Source organism: Eublepharis macularius, chromosome 2 (genome assembly GCF_028583425.1).
Source record: "Eublepharis macularius isolate TG4126 chromosome 2, MPM_Emac_v1.0, whole genome shotgun sequence".
In the NCBI taxonomy this organism is placed as follows: Eukaryota; Metazoa; Chordata; class Lepidosauria; order Squamata; family Eublepharidae; genus Eublepharis; species Eublepharis macularius.
In genome coordinates this window covers 15,312,771-15,331,028 of record NC_072791.1, presented here as the reverse complement: position 1 = coordinate 15,331,028, position 18,258 = coordinate 15,312,771, and the positions used below count along the sequence as shown (strand labels likewise).

At 43.2% G+C, this 18,258-nt stretch overlaps 1 protein-coding gene across 2 annotated transcripts in view; it reads right to left on the bottom strand.

The window, feature by feature from the left end:
* Positions 1-18,258, bottom strand: part of LOC129323834 (nesprin-2-like) — a 256,004-nt gene that overhangs the window by 168,485 nt on the left and 69,261 nt on the right. For both annotated transcript variants that reach the window (XM_054970582.1, XM_054970583.1), the window contains 6 exons: positions 17,430-17,695; positions 12,257-14,345; positions 8,185-8,507; positions 5,371-5,515; positions 2,458-2,676; positions 884-1,146 (listed from right to left, as the gene is read on the bottom strand). In XM_054970582.1, coding sequence (XP_054826557.1) covers positions 884-1,146; positions 2,458-2,676; positions 5,371-5,515; positions 8,185-8,507; positions 12,257-14,345; positions 17,430-17,695 — 3,305 coding nt within the window. The remainder of the gene's footprint in view (positions 1-883; positions 1,147-2,457; positions 2,677-5,370; positions 5,516-8,184; positions 8,508-12,256; positions 14,346-17,429; positions 17,696-18,258) is intronic.

The following is an 18,258-nucleotide window of genomic DNA, read 5'->3' as shown; positions in this document are numbered from 1 at the left end:
TTATTATTAAAAGTAAGGCAATGGATAAAAGTCCACCAGGGTGGCAGTGGTGGAATCTATCTAAAAGTCTAGGGTGGAAAAAACCTTGTCTGGCACCTAACAGATTGTAAATTCAAAGCCCAGATGACCTTCTGTGAACAGAGAGTTCTGTAACCTGGGTGCCACTACTGAGAAGGCCCTGTTCCTCCTATTCACTCATCTGGCTTCTGAAAGTAGGGCCATACAGGGCCAGACTAGATGTGACAGCACCCTCATGGTTGCCACAGGACCACCACTGCTATTTTAAGGTGATTTTAAAATACAAACTGCACAGTGGGCTGAGGCACTCTTCTTGTCCCCCTTCATGCACTGTATCAAGTGTCAAAACACCTCTACATCTGTTTAAGCACTTGAAAAGGCACCCTGTGTGTGTGTAAGAGCGCTACATGTTTTAACTCGCCTTATAATGGTGGCAGTGGTTCCACGGCAGTATGCCACCACATCTAGTTTATTTATTTATTTATTGCATTTCTAGACCGCCCTCCGCTTCAGACGGGCTCAGGGCGGTGTAACAACATACAATTTCTAACATGCAGTTTAAAAACAATAAAAACCATTATAAATAAACATTAAAACACTACTCCATATACAATAAAATTTCTCAATTGGCGGATATAAATATTAAAATACAGCATTTTAGGCACAGGGCTTGGCTCTGACATCATGCCCTGCGCCACAATTGTGACCCACAAAGTGAGTTAGTTTGACCCACAGAGGCATCTGTGACAATATCAACCACAGAGCATACTCTGTGGCAATCTTTCAGATTATGAAGAACTGAAGGAAATTTCTGAAGAGATTTGCTAAACTCAACCGAATATAGAGGTATTATGAGCATACTTACTCTTTCAGTCGATCTTGCATGACCTGAATTTCCCTCAAAACACCTTCTCCCTTCTCAGAGGGACCCTGGGGGGTGCTTAGAACGTTCCTTACGCGACGGCGTATTAAGCGAAGCAACAATTCTTCAGCATTCACGCTGTCCTCATAACAGTTTGTGCATTCCAGAAACTCTTGCAGCTCCTCTTGGGTGGCTCTCTCTTTTCCTTTGGGGTTTTCAGGTAAATCTTCCTGAAGATTGTCCAGAATGATTGTCTCTCGCTCAATCTGAAGAGAAAGACAGGAAGCGGAACACGAGAGAGATGAGCGAGACAGGGCAGGGGCTACTAAAAGATCTGCTGAAGATCGTATTTCACACGAGGAATATCACAGTAATACTTAATGCTCTTAAGAGATCAAAGTCTGCATTTATATTATTTGATAAATATTGTATTCTGTTTAATATTTATTTATTTAGTGTTTAACATTCTAATATTGTGGTTAGAATGTCTGACTAGGATCCAGGAGACCCGGGTTTGAATCTCCGCTCGGCCACGGAAGCTTTCTGGGTGACCCTGAGCCAGTCACATGATCCCAGAGTAACCTACCTCACAGGGTTGTTATGATAATATGGAGGATTGACCGACACAAGCTGCTTTGAATCCCCAATGGGGAGAAAGGCAGGGAATAAATAAAATAAATAACTAAACAGGTTCTCAACAAACAAGCGTGGTATATAGTGTTCATAGTGTCAGACTAGGATCTGGACTCAGGTTTCAATCCCTACTCTGCCATGGAAGCTTGCTGGGTGAACTTGGGCCCAGTCACTCTCTCAGCCTAACCTATCTCACAGACCAACAAGATTTTCAAGGTATAAGCTTCTGAGAGTCAAAGCTCCCTTCATTAGATGGGTTGTTGTGTGAGGATAAAATGGAAGAGTAGAGAAGGATGCTGTAAGCTGCTTTGAGTTCGCATTGGGGAGAAAACTAGGGCATAAATACCTAAATAAACCAAGCAGGGGTGGCCAACTGGTAGCCCAAGATGTTCTGCATCCAAAATAGCTTTTTCCCACCCCAAAGAGCGGGCAGTCCTGGGTGGCTCAATGCTAGCTCTGCTCAAAAAGGCTCCTCAATACTGACATAATGTTTAAGTGGAACGTTCTGCAGAACCCCAACTGCTTCACTGATTTTGAAATTAACGGTGTATTTAGCTTTCCTATTGAGACAACTTGGTGTAGTGGTTAAATCATCAGACCTATGACTTCAGTTCAAATCTCTGCTGTGAAGCTCCACTAAAAAAAGACTGGGAGGAATGGGAAGGTAACCCAACCAGGGGAAGAGCATCAAGTGCACGGAGCAGCAATGGAGTCACGGCACAGGGCAAGATATCTTATCACTAAAATAGCAACATTCGAGTCCAGTACTCTGGAAAATCTTGTTGGTCTTTATGGTGATGCTGGACTCCAATCTTGCTCTTCTGCTGCAGACCAACGTGGCTACCCACCTGAAACGATCACTAAATTTATTCAAATGGAATATTGACAGTTGCAGCAATCAGCAAGGTGCCCCCCCCAATTCCCCCCCCCCGCAAGCAACTCACTTCTTTGCTGACAGATTTCCACTCCTGGTTCTGCTCTTCACATCTGCTCTCCCATTCCTTGGCAGCCTTGAGCAAACCCAGCCATTTCAGCCACAGAGTTGACACAGTGGTGGCGGTCCACAGGCGGTCGTTCTCTTTGCACATCACACTCAGAGAGCCCAAGTCCTGCCTCAACTTCATTAGATCTTCTTCTGTTGAAACCAGGCGGGAGGCCAACGTCTTTAAAGGAAAAAAACACAGAAAAGGGTTTACATTTTAATTTTAAAATTTCTATCCCAGAAATCCTATGGCACCTTAAAGACAAATAATATTTATTCCATTTATGAAGGGAGATTGACTCTTGAAAGCTTCTACCCTGGAAATCTTGTTGGTCTTTAAGATGCTACTGGACTGAGTTTGCTACTGCAGACCAACAGAGCTACCATCCTGAAACCATTTAATCCCATATAATCTTTAGTGAGGCGCAGCTCACTTCTTCAGATACATATGTGAAGGTAGTAAAGAGTCCAGTAGCACCTTAAAGACTAACCAACTTTACTGTAGCATAAGCTTTCGAGAACCACAGTTCTCTCGTCAGATGCATCAGTTCTCTTCAGTTCTCTTCGTCATGATGCATCTGACGAAGAGAACTGTAGTTCTCAAAAGCTTATGCTACAGTAAAGTTGGTTAGTCTTAAAGGTGCTACTGGACTCCTTACTATTTTGCTGCTACAGACTACACAGCTAACTCCTCTGGATCTATGATATGTGAAGGTAAAATCATGCTGAGAGATCTTATGGAGAACTGTAAATCTCAACATAAGTGGAGGAAAGAAGAGCGTTGATAGAGAGAGGTTAGGTGCGAATTCCATCATAAAGCAACAGAATTAGCAGTTACATGTACTGGATGGTGAGGGAGGTCAAAGGTTAAAACATAAGCAAAAAGCTTAAATGAAAATTGACAACCTTCACCATCCAGTATGTGTAACGGTTTGGGGGGCAAGATTACTATTTGCCTGGTTCAAGAGGGCAACTTCCCAGCAGATGTGCCCTCCCCTCACCATTGCATTTGACCTGGTAGGAGTCATGTGGGAGGCGGAAATGACATCACATGATTGTTGATGTCACTTCCAGGTGACACACTGGACTTCCCCCCAAACGCTATGTTAATATCTGGCAGCCCTGTTGGGGAAAGAGCTGCAGAGAGATAAACGGCATCCTTGGGCCAATGACTCTCCCTATCCCTAACCCTGAGTATCTTCATTGTACATATATGTATGTATGTAATGGAACAGTCTGCTCCTCCCCTGATATCTGTGTAATTTAGTTTGGTCCTGTTGGGTGGAGCTCTTGTTTCAGTTTTCCAGTTTGGTATGTTAACTAAAGTTGGTTGTTGGAGCAAATAAACGGCTGATGGTTTGAGCCAGCTTGTCTCTGCTGAATGAACCTAAGAATGAGTGCTCTTACCCACAATAAAAGGGGGACACTACAAACCCTAGCCTACTTCACAGGGATGTCATAATGATAAATGAAGAAAGAGAACCAAGTATGAAATTTTGAGCTCCTTGGAAGAAGGGAGGGGAAAACATTTAATAGATACATATACTTCTCCATAAAATTTTAGGACATGTATTTAGAAGTAGAGTCGTATAGTAACTAACAGTGAAATCCTAAACAGCATTACACTCTTCAAAGCCCATGGACTTCCATGGACTTAGAAGGGTGTAAATCTGTTTAGGATTGCATTGTGAGAGTTGGCACGAGAAATGGGAACTCCCTGCTCCAGATCCGATCTCTGCCATAAACTCACTACAAGGCACCAGGAAAAGCTACTGTGCCTTAGCTCTTCCCCTTCCCTCCAAAATTCTACATCATGGCCATAATTATGGCCATCAAGATGGGACAGCAACACGTCTGTATATTTTAGTTTTTTATTTATATTTACATCAATTGATTGATTGATTCCATTTATATTCCGCCTTCCTCACAATTGGACTCAGGGCGGATAGCAACAATAGTTAAAACCAACAATAAAATCATAAATGAGACAATTCAATTCAATAAAACATCACCCTGAATGGCAGCTATACTTCCTTAACCCCAACCTACACACCCCATGGGGTGGAGGGGTAACCAGATGAACTGATGAACCAACCGACAGAAACCAGAGCAGGGGGTTACATTACTCTTCCCCCAACAGGAGACTGGCCAGAAGGCTCAACCCTGCCCCAGCCTCAGCCATATGCTTGGTCAAACATCTCATAGAATCATAGAGTTGGAAGGGGCCATACAGACCATCTAGTCCAACCCCCTGCCCAGTGCAAGATCAGCCTAAAGCATCTCTGACAAGTATTCATCCAGCCTCTTCTTGAAAACTGCCAGTGAGGGGGAGCTCACCACCTCCCTAGGCAGCTGATTCCACTTTTGAACTACTCTGACCGTGAAAAAGTTTTTCCTAATATCCAGACGGTACCTTTGTGCATGTAGTTTTAGCCCATTGCTTCGCGTCCTACCCTCTGCTGCCAACTGGAACAGCTCTTTGCCCTCCTCCAAATGACAGCCTTTCAAATATTTAAAGAGAGCAATCATGCCCCCCCTCAACCTCCTCTTCTCCAAACTAAACATTCCCAAGGCCCTCAGCCTTTCCTCGTAGGGCTCAGTCTCCAGTCTCTGTCTTGCAGGCCTGGCAAAAAGACAATAAATCACGAAAGCTCATACCCTACCACAAATTTTGTTAGTCTTACAGGTGCTACTTGATTCTTGCTCTTTTCTACCCTGTTTCTCAGACCACAAACAAGCTTAAAAATCAGAGCATCCCCCTCTTCTATGTGATGGGGCAGTTCCCTCTTAAAAAACAGGACTCTTTTTTCATGTTCTAGATGTGTTATGAACACTAAAAAAGTGCAACATGAGTACAAAGTGGTATTATCTTCACCTTGCTTTGTTCAGACTGCTCCAGAGCTTCTTTGTAAGATCCAGGCATACGGTATAAAGATTTCCCGAGCATCTTTTCTATATCGTGAAGATCGGCACGTATCTTCTCTTTGGATCTTGTAAAACTGCGGTATTTTTCAAAGCATCTGTGGATGGCAACAGCATTAAATTAGATTGTTAAAATGTACCCATTTTGATCAATTATGGAATTATCGTCTCTCCCAGTTTTTACCACTGCCATAAAGCATAACACAGGCATATACAAAATAAGCTGATTTCCCCCGTTTTTCTCATTAAAAATAAAAGCTCTGTCATATTATGAGGCAGTAGAAGTTTAGACTTGTTGAGTGATTTGATCCCTTCCAAACAGACCATTTTAGGTTTATGTTCGGCGCTAGAATGGGAGGGCTGTTCCTGGATCTCCTCAACTCCTTTTCCCTAGCCAGGTGCTCTCTTTTTAACACAAGCCAGCCAACTTCTCAACTTTTTCTGACCTTCTCCTATCTTGCAACAAATCCTCTTGCTCAAGCTCAGAACAGGGCATAAATGGATAGTTACAGAAAAAGGTAAGCGGGAGCCATAATGGGGCCCATTTAGACATTCTCAGACAAGTCATTTAGTTGTTACGTTTCAATGTCACAGAAATTTCTGGGCAGCTCTGATATGAATTACAGGAATGCATTAGGGTAGGATTATGGCGTCTGTTATGAAATTGGATGCAGCTTCGTGGTTAAGAATGTGACCCGAGATATTCCAAGCATGAGCCTCATTTCAGCCACAAACTCAGTAAAAAGAACAGGCAAGCCATCGTTCTATCAGCAGGGCTGCCAAAATACACTCTTATTATTTTATTTACCTAATTTCTAGTAGTTATATAACCAAGAGCCACCATGGACCCCTGGACAGAGATTCCCTCTGATTCCCTCTCCCAGCCACCATCATCAGAGTTTATTATGTATAGCCATAGGCCATCACAAGATTACAAAGACCCCATTAAGTAAAATAAAAAGGTAAAATACAATTATGTATACCATACAGATTTACCGAAACATGGGAAGAAGTCCACTAAAACAGATGTCAATTAAACCAGAAATCAATAGATTAACTGCAAGTTCAGGTAACAACCTCTTTCTTTGCTGCATTAGTCCTTATCTTCATAGCGGCAAAGGCAAAAAGGCAAAAAGTGAAACTCTATATGAAACGTACACATCAATATCAGAGAGCAAAAAGGAGATTTCCTCTGTGTCTGTATATAAGTTTAGACCGGATAAAATTCCAGCCAAAAACTTAGATCTGGGATCTGAATATAAAGGGCAAAAAAGAATATAATGGGATAAATCCTCTAGTGTGTGAGAACCACAAATACAAAGCCTTTAACAAGATAAGGAGTTTCATATGAAAACAAATCATGTGGCTTGGAACAGGGCCCCTGGAATTTTGTCCCTCTAATATCTGCCTCTCAGCAGCCTTGTCTATAAGCCTCCCTAGCAACCCTGTCCTAGCTACTATATGGACCTGAGAATACTGGCCTACCTTATAGGGCTGTTATAAGAATGTCTACCTTGCATTTTGACTACAACTTAGCTTAACTTAACTTTAGAAATACATTAACTATTTATTCCTTCTTCCCATCTGATATGCTGAGTAACTTTTTCATCCCCTTCCACCTAAAACGAAAGGTCCTTACAATTCTGAGAACCAAGCAGGGAGAAGCCACTTTCTGCTCTGCCTCGAAGAATGCTAATTCCCTGCCCTGAGCAGCTTACAGTCCAAAAATGGATACCAAGGATGGGGGGAGATGTACAGAGGAAGATGGAAGCAAGGATGACAGCAAAACAGTACAGCAAGATGCTACTGGGTTCAGCAGCACCTTAAAGGCCAACTAGATTTCCAGAGTGTGAGCTTTTGAGAGTCAGAGCTCCCTTCGTCAGTATGCATTCAGGCTGAGAGCATGTACTTAAGCTTCGGTTTGGTACTGAATGAGGACTCGGGGCTTATGACAGAGCTTTCACAGAAAAGTTGAGGAAGGGCCATGGCTCAGTGGCAGAACATCTGCTTTGCATGCAGTGTCAGGTTCAGAATGCTTCTCTGTATGTGCTAACCAAAGAAACTCCATTTTAATTCCTTTAGTGTGCTAAGTGCTTTCTTCACAGGTGCCAAGAGGTTCCCTGGCAGCTATCTCGCAGAAGAGGAATGTTTTGGCTACATCTTCTCCAGTCCTGGGAAACTCTCCCTCTCTCAGCTTCAAAGGGATTGTTTTGAGAACTGTGGGGGGAGGCTGGGCCTACTGAGTCTTGATACTTTGTACTGTATTCTTTAACTCTCATTCGCAACAATACACGTGTACCAACCCAGATGTTACATCTGGGCCAGTGGACTATAATGGTTAATACTTTCAGTAAATCTTTTGAAAACAACGGGCTCTTGTCTGATTGCAGAAGGTAGTCTGGATATAACTATTATCTAGCCACAGTTCTGACATGCAGAAGGTCCCAGGTTCAATCTTCAGCATCTCCAGCGAAAAGGATCAGGTTACATGTGATGTAAAAGACCTTCGCCTGAGACCCTGGAGCGCTACTGCCAATCAGAGTAAGCAAGACTGACTTTGATGATCTGATTTAGCATAAGGCAGCTGTTAGGTTTTGAGAAAAAGATGCAGGAACCTCGGAAAGGTGTCCTGGGACAGCATTCCAAGTTCTATGAATACTAAATATTGTTATCAGCTAATACGGTTATAAAGACACATTTCCTATTTACTGTCAGCCGTTTATCTTGAGACAAAAAGTACAGGTTCTTAATTAAATTGGGGACCTACCTCTGAACATCAGATTTCCTCTTCAGATTTCGCTCCTTTACTACCAAGCTCTCGGCCGCCAGATCACAAAGCGTTTTTTCCAACTGTGGCTTGAGTTCTGGTTTAATGAAGTTTCCCAGGACAGAAGTCAATGTTTCCACTTCAGCCTTTGCGGCCTCAAATTCTTCTTGCGTGCGGTGAGGAAGCAGGCAAGACTCTTCCAGTTCGCTCAAGCTGAGCAAAGGAGAGGCGAGGAGGGATTCAGACTGATGGATGAGATCTGTAGCCTTCTGGACAGCTTCGTTGTAAGACTTAACGGTCTTGTAGGCCTCTTCTAAGGCACACTGCATGTGGATAGAAAGGATCCGTAAGGACAGCTGAGATATACAACAGGATTCTGTAGGCTCCAAAACAGCTCTTGCCCTGTAAATTGACCCCAAAAACCACTATTTTGTACATCAGATTGACTTCTGTCAGGAGCAGGGCTTTTTCAGCGGTGGCCCTGAAACTACAGAACTCTCTCCTAGGAAGTCCAGATGATTCCCCTACCTTGCCTTTTTCCAAAAGCAAATGAAAACTTTTTATTTCATTAAGCCTTTATGAAAGACTAGGCGTTTTAGAGTTTAATTTCTTGCTGCCATTTATTTTATTGTTGTTTAAGCTGGATTTTGATTGTGTGTTTTTAAAGAGATGGTAATCACTGATACTGGTTTTAAACCTTGATTTGTAAACTGCTTTGAATCCTCATCACCCTTAATAATCTGAAAAGCATGATATAGATATTGTAGATAAATAAACACACACATAAATCTCCGAGTCATAGATGGCCAACTAGACAGCTCATCATTGAGTCTGCTACAAAAATGTGTGTGCCCATTTGCCCAGGCCCAGTGCCAATGTAGGGCAATCTCCAGGCAACCTGCCTCCTCCTGGTGATTGCCAGATATCAGCAGGCAGGGAGGCAAATCGTTGGGAATTTGCCTGCCCCTGGCAGATAGCCGACAACCCGACTCTCTGGTGCTGCACCATTGCCTATTTCCTTGACTTAGCTGAGTACAGGCAAAGCCAGCCCAAGGTAGGGGACTGAGGAGGCAAGGACTGCGTAATGTGTGCTACAATTCAGGGTGGGTTTGATTTAAATCAAATAGGTTTAAATCATGATTTAAATCACTAATCAGTAAGACCAGATTTAAATCATGGTTTTCGACATAAAGACTCCTCACACTTAGCTTCTTGTGCAGATCTGTTCTACTCCCAACAATCTTCTATTCATTGGATTTTTTTGAAACTTAGCACTTAAGAGGTAAGGGGGTTGGTTCTGTATACAAAGATTTGCAAAGGAACAATGGGATTAAGCTCTTTTTCTCAACTGTGTATGTTTATTTTATAACTTTTTTGCTATGAAGAAGAGACATGTGATCTCTGCGGACACAAATTCACAGTTTTGAAAACTGTAAAACCAAGCATCTGTGATAATATCTTCTAGACAGAAAAATTGCCCAATAATCTTAACAGAAACCTCCGGAAGAGCATGATATTGTGAATGGATTAATGGAATTTGTTTACCAAAAAATTTAAACATTGCATGAACATACAGCCTTATAATTAAAAAACTAATCTTTATTTCATGATGATAGCTGTTGGACTATAATGTATCTTAAATAGAAAACTATCTTTAGATAGATTTTTCCTCAAAAAACATTTTATTAAAATATCTGATTTAAATTTTAAAAATCCAATTTTTAAATTTTTTTGTAAAAAATAATTGATTTTTATCCACCCTGCTACAATTACACTATCATACTTTGGATATGACCTGTATCCTATCTGCCTAAAATGGCTGTCAATCACGCCTCTGAATGGTCTCGTACTAAGGATGCTTACAGTGCAGTCCTATCACAGAGTTACAACCTTCTAAGTCCACTTATTTATTTATTTTAAACTTCTGTTAGCAGTCTTTCTACCATTTAGGAAGATGGTTTACAATATAAATAAAAACAGTTGCATATAAAACCAAGGTTTAAAAACAATACAGTTTAGGACTGCCGGTAACGTAAAATTAAATGAAGTTAATTAAAAACAGTCCTAAATGAAAACATTTTCAGCTGCCTCCTGAAGATCGACAATGAAGGGGCCAGAAGCACTTGGCAGGGGATGCTGTTTCATAATCGTGGGACTGCCACCAAAAAAGGCCCTCTCTTCTGTACCCACCACCAGGTGAGCTTCTTTAGCTGATGGGATGTCAGGAGAGCCTCTCCCTGTGAACTTAATTCCTGCGCAGGAACGTATGGGAGAAGAGAGTCCTTCAGAAACCACGGTCCCAAGCCATGTAGGGCTTTAAAGGCCAAAAACTACACCTTGAATTGACTCGGGAGTAGACTGCCAGCCACAGTAATTGCTGTAAAATTGGGGTTGTGTGATCCCGATAGCTGGACCCAACTGGCAGTCTAGCAGCAGCTTCCAAACACTCTTCAAGGGTAGTCCCAAGTAGAGTGTATTGCAATAGTTCAGTCTGAATATATTACTAAGGCATGGGTCACTGTGGCTAGATTTGATTGAGACAGGAACGGGTGCAGCAGACGCCCTAGCCAAGGTTAGGCCAAAGCACTCCAAACCACTGCAGCCACCTGGTTTTCCAAAGTGACTGCTGGGTTGAGCAGCACCCCCAAGTTGCAAACCTGATTACACTTCAAGGGAAGTATAATCCCATTCAAGACAGGAGAGATCAAGGGAAGTATAACACCACCCGAGATAGGAGAGATCTCAAGTTCCTGGTCCGCCTTTCTACTAACCCAAAGAATCTCTTGACTTGTCAGGATTCAGTTTCAACTTCCTCACCCCCATCCAGCCCATTATTGGTTCCAAGCCCCCGTTCAAAACTTCAATAGCATCCTTAGAATTAGGTGGAAAAGACAGGTAGAGCTAGGTATCATCTGCATATCGGTGAGTCTGATGCCACAGTCCAAACCCCCTGATGACCTCTCTCAGTGGCTTCATACAGATATTAAATATTATATATTAGATATTGAAGTCAACGGGCTTAGAAGGGCGTAACTCTGCCTAGGGTGGCACTGTTAGGGCAAGAGATTTGGCAAGCAAGCTAAAGACAGCGATGGCAAAAGGCAGGCCAAGGCTGTCTGAGAGGCAAACTCAAGCAAACCCAAGATTAGCAACGAGGAATGAAGATCTTGCATCATTAGTATAATATAATAATATAAGTGAATTCTTCAGCAGTGTCACACTGTCTTCTGCTGATCAGATTTATTCTGAAATTTTATTTATTTTTTATATATTTATAGTCAGCCTTTCTTCCTGAGACCCAAGGCGGATTACCATGAGATGTAGGTGAAATATTTTAAGCGTGCCCTGAATACTGGATTCTTAAAGAAGGTTTCCCCTGCATGTACACTAACATCTGCTCCACATATGGTAGTTTCCTATCCTGTCTAGATATTATTTCAGTGTAGGAAAATCTTGCACACATAATGTTGTCCTGAACCCATGTGTTTGGAAGCCCTGCATGATTTCATTTCATGAAAAGAAACCGTGCAATCCTAAGAACAGTTATACTGAATTCAATGGACTTAACTGCTTAGGATAGCGCTGTTAAACATGGATTTTTATCCCAATTTATATCCAGAGATCTATCCTTCCAGTTGTATCCCCAGGGGGAAAAATGGTTAGGATTTTAATGAACAACAGAGGTGTCCTTTAAAAATATGCATTTTTTCCCCTTTAAAATGATAATTATCAGGTAACCTTGTTCCAAGCGGGCGTTTGACAAATTAAACCCGCTCTCCCTTCCTTGCATGACACTAAGGCAAACTGAGGCTACACAAGCTTTCAATTTGCATTTCACAGATGGAATGAGATTCATGACCTCTGAGCCCTTAGAGCCACCTTGGTGGCCTTGACTTTTCTGAAAGGAAAGATACAAATCTTGTAAATAAAATAAACAAACAAACTGAAGTTCAGGGGCAATAGGCCTAGTCTGTAGTCCCGGTGGCCAAAAAGCAGCATAGAAATTACTTCAATAAGTAGTACCTAGAGGGTGCCAGGAAATGCTGAAGCGTGTGTATGTAGCTATACTTACTGTACGTGTGGCAATGTCTGCTTTCAGCTGTATTTTCAGGTTTTGCAGTTCATCTAATCTTGTTTGAAAGCCACCAAGAGATTTTTCTTCTGCATCTCCTTTCTCTTTATTCATTAGCTGTTCGGCAACACAAAATTCTGCTTCTAGGACATCTTCAAGGGCTTTGCAGTACACCTTTTCATTAAGAATAATATGCATTTCTAAGTCAACCTGGATAGGCTTCTGGAGTTCAGACCTGATTTGTTTCCAGGTCTGTAAATTATGATTCAGCCAGTTCTGAAAATCTTGACGGTGTGTACATTTTTCGTCAAAAGCCAATATCTTACTCTGTAGAACTTCTGTCAACCCATCTATTTTCACTCCCAAGTTCTTTATTTGCTGCCTCCTGGCCTCTTTAAGAGAGGCATCGAAGGACTCGCTTTTATCTAATAGGCTGAGTTCCTCCTGAGTCAAATCTCGGGCATGTTGGACCCTCTGACTCAGAATCTTTGCTGATATCAGACCAGTTTCAGGGGCACAGCCTGAGCCATCTTTTAAGGCCTCGCAGTCTTTCTGTATATTAGATACGATAGCTTCAATTTCATTGAGTGGCCTTTGGCACCTGTCGCATTCTTCTGCAAAGCCTTTAACCCTCTTCATTTTGCAGAGCTGGCTTTGCAGTTCATCAAGGGGTGATACATCCCATTTCAGACCCAGGCATTCCCATACTTCCTTGTACCTGTGCAAATGTGACAAACTTGACTGAAGGTCCAAAGCTCTCTCTTTAAACCCATTCAGTTTAGCCTTGACATCTTGATCTGTATTCATCAGTTCCCCTGGATCTAAATCAAACTCATTACATTGGGGACTGCTGAGATCCTTCTGCAATCTCTGTATTTTTTCTGAAAGCTTTCTACAGGCATTGATCTTTCCTTGCACTATACGGCATCGACCCTGGATCAACCTGTGGGCTCTCTTTGCCCGGTTCCCAAGACTTCTTAAATAGTCATTTAAAAATAATCGTTCAAATATATTCAGCCCCTCAGGAAAGTCTTTCAAATGTTCATCTATAAGGCCTTCCATTTCCTGAATCGCCTTAGGAATCTCTTCCAAAACAGCCCGCCAGCGCTCCAGGTCAGACATCCCAGTTGCTTCACTGGGGTCAGAGACCGAAGTTCGCTCAGCCTCGGCAAGTTGGGCTTCAACTCTTTCCATGTCTGCAAAAAGCTTTTGTCTCTTTCCCAGCTGACATTCCAGCTGTTGAAACCTCTGTGTTAATTTCAGGACAAGGTCTCGGTAGCCGGTCTGTAACTCCAATGAAAGGGAGTCGAGAGCGGAGGCTCCTCCAGATTCCAATTGCGAAGCAGCACTACGGGCCTCATCCGCCAGTCGTATAAGAGATGGTTCTTTGTCCTTAGCCGCTTCAATCGCAGCTTGACAGTTTTTGATTTGGAACATGACGTCATCCGAAAAAAGCGCCGCCTTCTCATTATGATGGAGCGCTTTGACTCGAACCCACATAATGGCCTCTTCTATCCTCTTTGTAAGTTCATACGCCTGGGGATTATGCCCGGCGAGACGGACATCCTCCCGAGGGGTCAGTTGCTCCAGTTCCTCCACTTGGTTCTGCAAATCGTTCATTGCACTTTCCAGAGCTCCTTTTTCTGAATCGCTCCACATCCTTTTCGTCCGCGTCTCGGCATCTCTTTTTAACAGAGCGACGCCGTGTTTCAGGCTCTGAAGCTCCGTAGCCTGCAATGCTGGGTGCACATTTGCTTCTTCACCGGGAATGTTTGATCCTGTTTGCAAACGGTACTGCTTTTCTAGAGACGTCCGGAGATCCTGTGCTTTACTCATGAGGAGTCTGAATTCACTGGCCTCTGCCGTGGCCCGAAGCTGCTTGCTCTGCAGTGAGTGCTCTGTCCGATCCCACCACTGTTCGGCTTGCTCTACCTGGCTTTCAGTTAACTCCCTGTCCATGTCTTTAAGATGCCTAGATAAACATTCTTGTTGGTTTTTCAATGCATTTAAAAGATCCCTCTCTTTCCGTATGGAAGCCAAGCACTTCTGAATGTTCCCCAGGAGAGCCGTGCTTTCCATAGGTCCCCGTCTAAAAGAAGAAAAACATTCCAATATATTTAATTTTTTTTAAGGAGGGCATTTCTAAAAATATATCAGCTTAAGCATTTTCTTGGAAACGCTTTGCACAGAAAGTAACAAGGTAAAAGGTCATTTGATAGCAGACGCAGCTTCGGTGGCTGGACATTAGCTCTTGGCCAGTAGCCAATTGCCAGATGCTTCACAAAAGAACTTGGATAACATGTAAAAGGCTGATTGTTTTCAAACTTGTACAGGGGAGCTCCCTTGGATAAAGGGTCAAATTAAACATGATTGAAAAGATGGTGGGGAGGGGGCAGAAATCCATTTGTTCACATGATTTCCTCTTCATGTGAACAGTAGAAGGGGTGGGTAGGAAAAATATGCTCCCAACAACAAAGGATAGCAAGGTAAGGAGGGAGAGGGAGCAGAGGTAATAATAATAATAACAACAATAACAGCTCTGCTTATATACTGCTCTTCTAGACAGATTAGGGCCCCACTCAGAGAGATGAACAAAGTCAGTGTTCATTGATCCAGAGAAGTTAGTTGTGTTAAGTCTGTACTGTAGTTGCAAAATAGTAAAGAGTCCAGTAGCACCTTTAAGACTAACCTACTTTATTGTAGCATAAGCTTTCGAGAACCACGGTTCTCTTTGTCAGATGCATCTGAAAAAGAGAGCTGTGGTTCTCGAAAGCTTATGCTGCAATAAAGTCAGTGTTGTTCTTATCCCCACAATACAGCTGGGGAGCTGGGGCTGAGAGGAGAGGCTGACCTCAGGCTCATGGTGGTAGTGGGATTTGAACCAGCAGCGTGGTCTTGCAACCCAGCCTCTTAAATACGATGCTACAGTGCCCCTCCCCTAAGCACTATGTTTCCATTTTTAAAAATAACCTCCAAATTAACATGTATACAGGCAGGCACATCAGTAAGTCCATATGGATCCTTCCATTGTGTCTTCTTCAGTCCGAAGTCTGAACTCATGCACCTCTCCCCAGGGTTGGAAATGGGCACAGTAGAAGCTCATTACATTTCAACTAATGGGTTGCTTACAGATGAAGGAGCCTCATACATCTGTGCACCATGGCTCTGTAGCAGGAAAGAATACTCAGAGAAAAGGATGTCGGAGAGCAGCTGGCTGTGCTGCCAACTGGCTTAGTTCAGAAACCTGCTTATGGGGTATGGGAAGGGCAACATAAAATGGTAGAGTGCTCTTCCTGTATATCTAGAAGCAATTGTTAGTTACAGATGAGTTTTGCGCTAGTTCCCATGATTTCCTATAACCCAATGTAGCCTGATGTAGAAACAAAATCTTTGGAAAATATTGAATGTAACTGGCTACTCAGGATAAATCATTCCACTTATAAAGGGCCACCTGCCCCCAGGCTCTGCTACTTCCAGGGGGGTGACCTCCATCCTCCAGGCTGATGGACAGGGGCAGGAGCCTGTCCCCTTGCTCCAGGGTCTCACCCCAGCCCTGCCCCTGGCCCCTCCCCATGGCTGTTTAAGGCCTGGCTGCAGAGTTGGGCTGGCCAGCCCTTTCCAAGCCGTGCAGCCTGGGTGGTGCTGCTACCATCTGACCCTGGACGGCTTCATTCCAGTGTTCCCAAGACAGCCTTAAACAGCTAACTTTGGGCATAATTTCAGCTTGGGTATACATAAGCACACCCTGACCTGGATAGCCCAGGTGAGCCTGATCTTGTCAGATCCCAAAAGCTAAGCAGGATCAGCCTTGGTTAGTAACTGGATGGGAGACCTCCAACAAAGACAGGCAATGACAAACTACCTGAGTCTCTTGCCATGAAAACCCCACCAGAGGTTGCCATAAGTCAGCTATGACTTGAGGGTGCTCTCCACTCTCCATATCCAAACACATACCACTAGTACAGTTCACTGCCACCTTAGGATTCGCTTCATTCAACTGCATATTTAATCATGGTCTGAAAGTGCAAAATTCTCTCCAGTCCCCTCTGAAATATGCTCTTCCAAAATCATCTTAAGATCCAAACACAGAAAGGTCTTTATGACTTGTTCCCAGGCAACCGGCCCCATCGACCAGCTCTCTGTTCTGCAAATATTTAATGACCAAAGCAAGCATTCTCCAGACAATCTCTCTTAACTGTCGATACACACAGGAATCGTGCAGAGAGGCGTGTGTTATACCACACCCCCATATATATGTTGTTGGCTCCAGCTCCCGTGGCAGCCATTTTGCACCCACCACCCTGTGTCGGAATTCCAAAGGTGCAAGCAGGCTTAAAAAGATGGCCCAGCTGTCTGTCTCCTTCCTGCATGATTATTACTTCGCTCCAGTCACGTATCAGGTGTTGGACCCAAGTGCCTGTCAGAGGGTGATTTTATTGAAAGCTGACATGAACGCCAGCATGAGGTAAGGCTTAAAGTGTTGGACAAGAATCTTGGAGAACTGAGTTCAAATCCCTCCCCCCGCCCCCAATCATGAAACCTATTGAGTGACACTGGGCCTGTCATACCCCTCTTAATCTAACCTGCTTAACAGGGTTGTTGTGAGGATAAAATGGGGAAGAGAGAACAATGTAGGCTGCCCTGAGTTCCCTGGAGGGATAAAAATGTATATTTATAATTTTAACCGCAAAGAAATAAGGACAGTACAATTTTCTTTTCTTTGTTCTGCCTGTTACAAAAACCGAGGAAGTGTATTCGAGCGAATTAACTCATACCCAGGGCTTTTTTTCAGCAGGAATGCGGTGGAATGGAGTTCTGGCATCTCTTGAAAATGGTCACATGGCTGGTGTCCCCGCCCCGATCTCCAAACAGAGGGGAGTTTAGATCGCCCTCTGCGCTGCTGGAGTGGCACGGAGGGTGATCTACATTCCCCTCTGTCTGGAGATCAGGGGGCGGGGCCACCGGCCATGTGACCATTTTCGCTGAGGGTCATTTAAACTTTAACGCCCCCCCCCCTTGTTCCAGCGGACCCAAAGTGACATCATTGTGCGGTCCTGAGTTCCACCACCTCTTTTCCCAGAAAAAAAGCCCAGCTCATACCTATTATTCCAGAGCTGATTCAGAAATCCATCTCAGGAGCAACAAAACTAGAGTAAGATTTCCCCATACTCACGTTTTTATGTGATCTTTTTCTGCTGCTAAACGTTTCCTGGAAGACTGAACAGCAGAGAGGCATTCTTGGTAATTATTAACTAAATGAAATTGATGCTGTTTGGCTTCTTGTGCAGTCATTAAATCTTGGAGCAGTCGGTCCCAGCTAGAAACTAGGCTGTGTGGGTCTGGCAGGTTGGGCTTGCTTATCTGTGCAGCGTTCAAGGATTCACCTTGCCATAACAACAAAACTTCGGCCTTCTTTTTTTCCACTTGGTTGCACAAATGCTGCAGGCAAACAAATTATCATTATTCCATCATTTTAATTCATGAACATCAGTACATCCCTTACTAGATCAGACCAACGGTTTATCTAGTTTCCAACAGTGGCCAACCAGATACTCTTGAGAAGTGAGAGATCCAGAGGAGTTAGCCACGTTAGTCTGTAGTAGCAAAGCAGTAAAGAGTCCAGTAGCGCCTTTAAGACTAACCAACTTTATTGTAGCATAAGCTTTCGAGAGCCACAGCTCTCTTCATCAGATGCATGACGAAGAGAGCTGTGGCTCTCGAAAGCTTATGCTACAATAAAGTTGGTTAGTCTTAAAGGTGCTACTGGACTCTTTACTATTCTGAGAAGTGCATGCAGCTCTTGCCCTGTTCTTTACCCCAAGCATCAGGTATTCAGAGGTATATTGTGTCTGCACTTGGAAATTCCATTTAGATACCATTATCTATCCTCCATGACTTTATACTAACAGCAATCATCACATGTTCTGTTCATGAATTCTGTAAGTTAATTATGTGTTGTTTTATGCCTGGATTGAATCAACCACTGATCAAATTCACTGGGT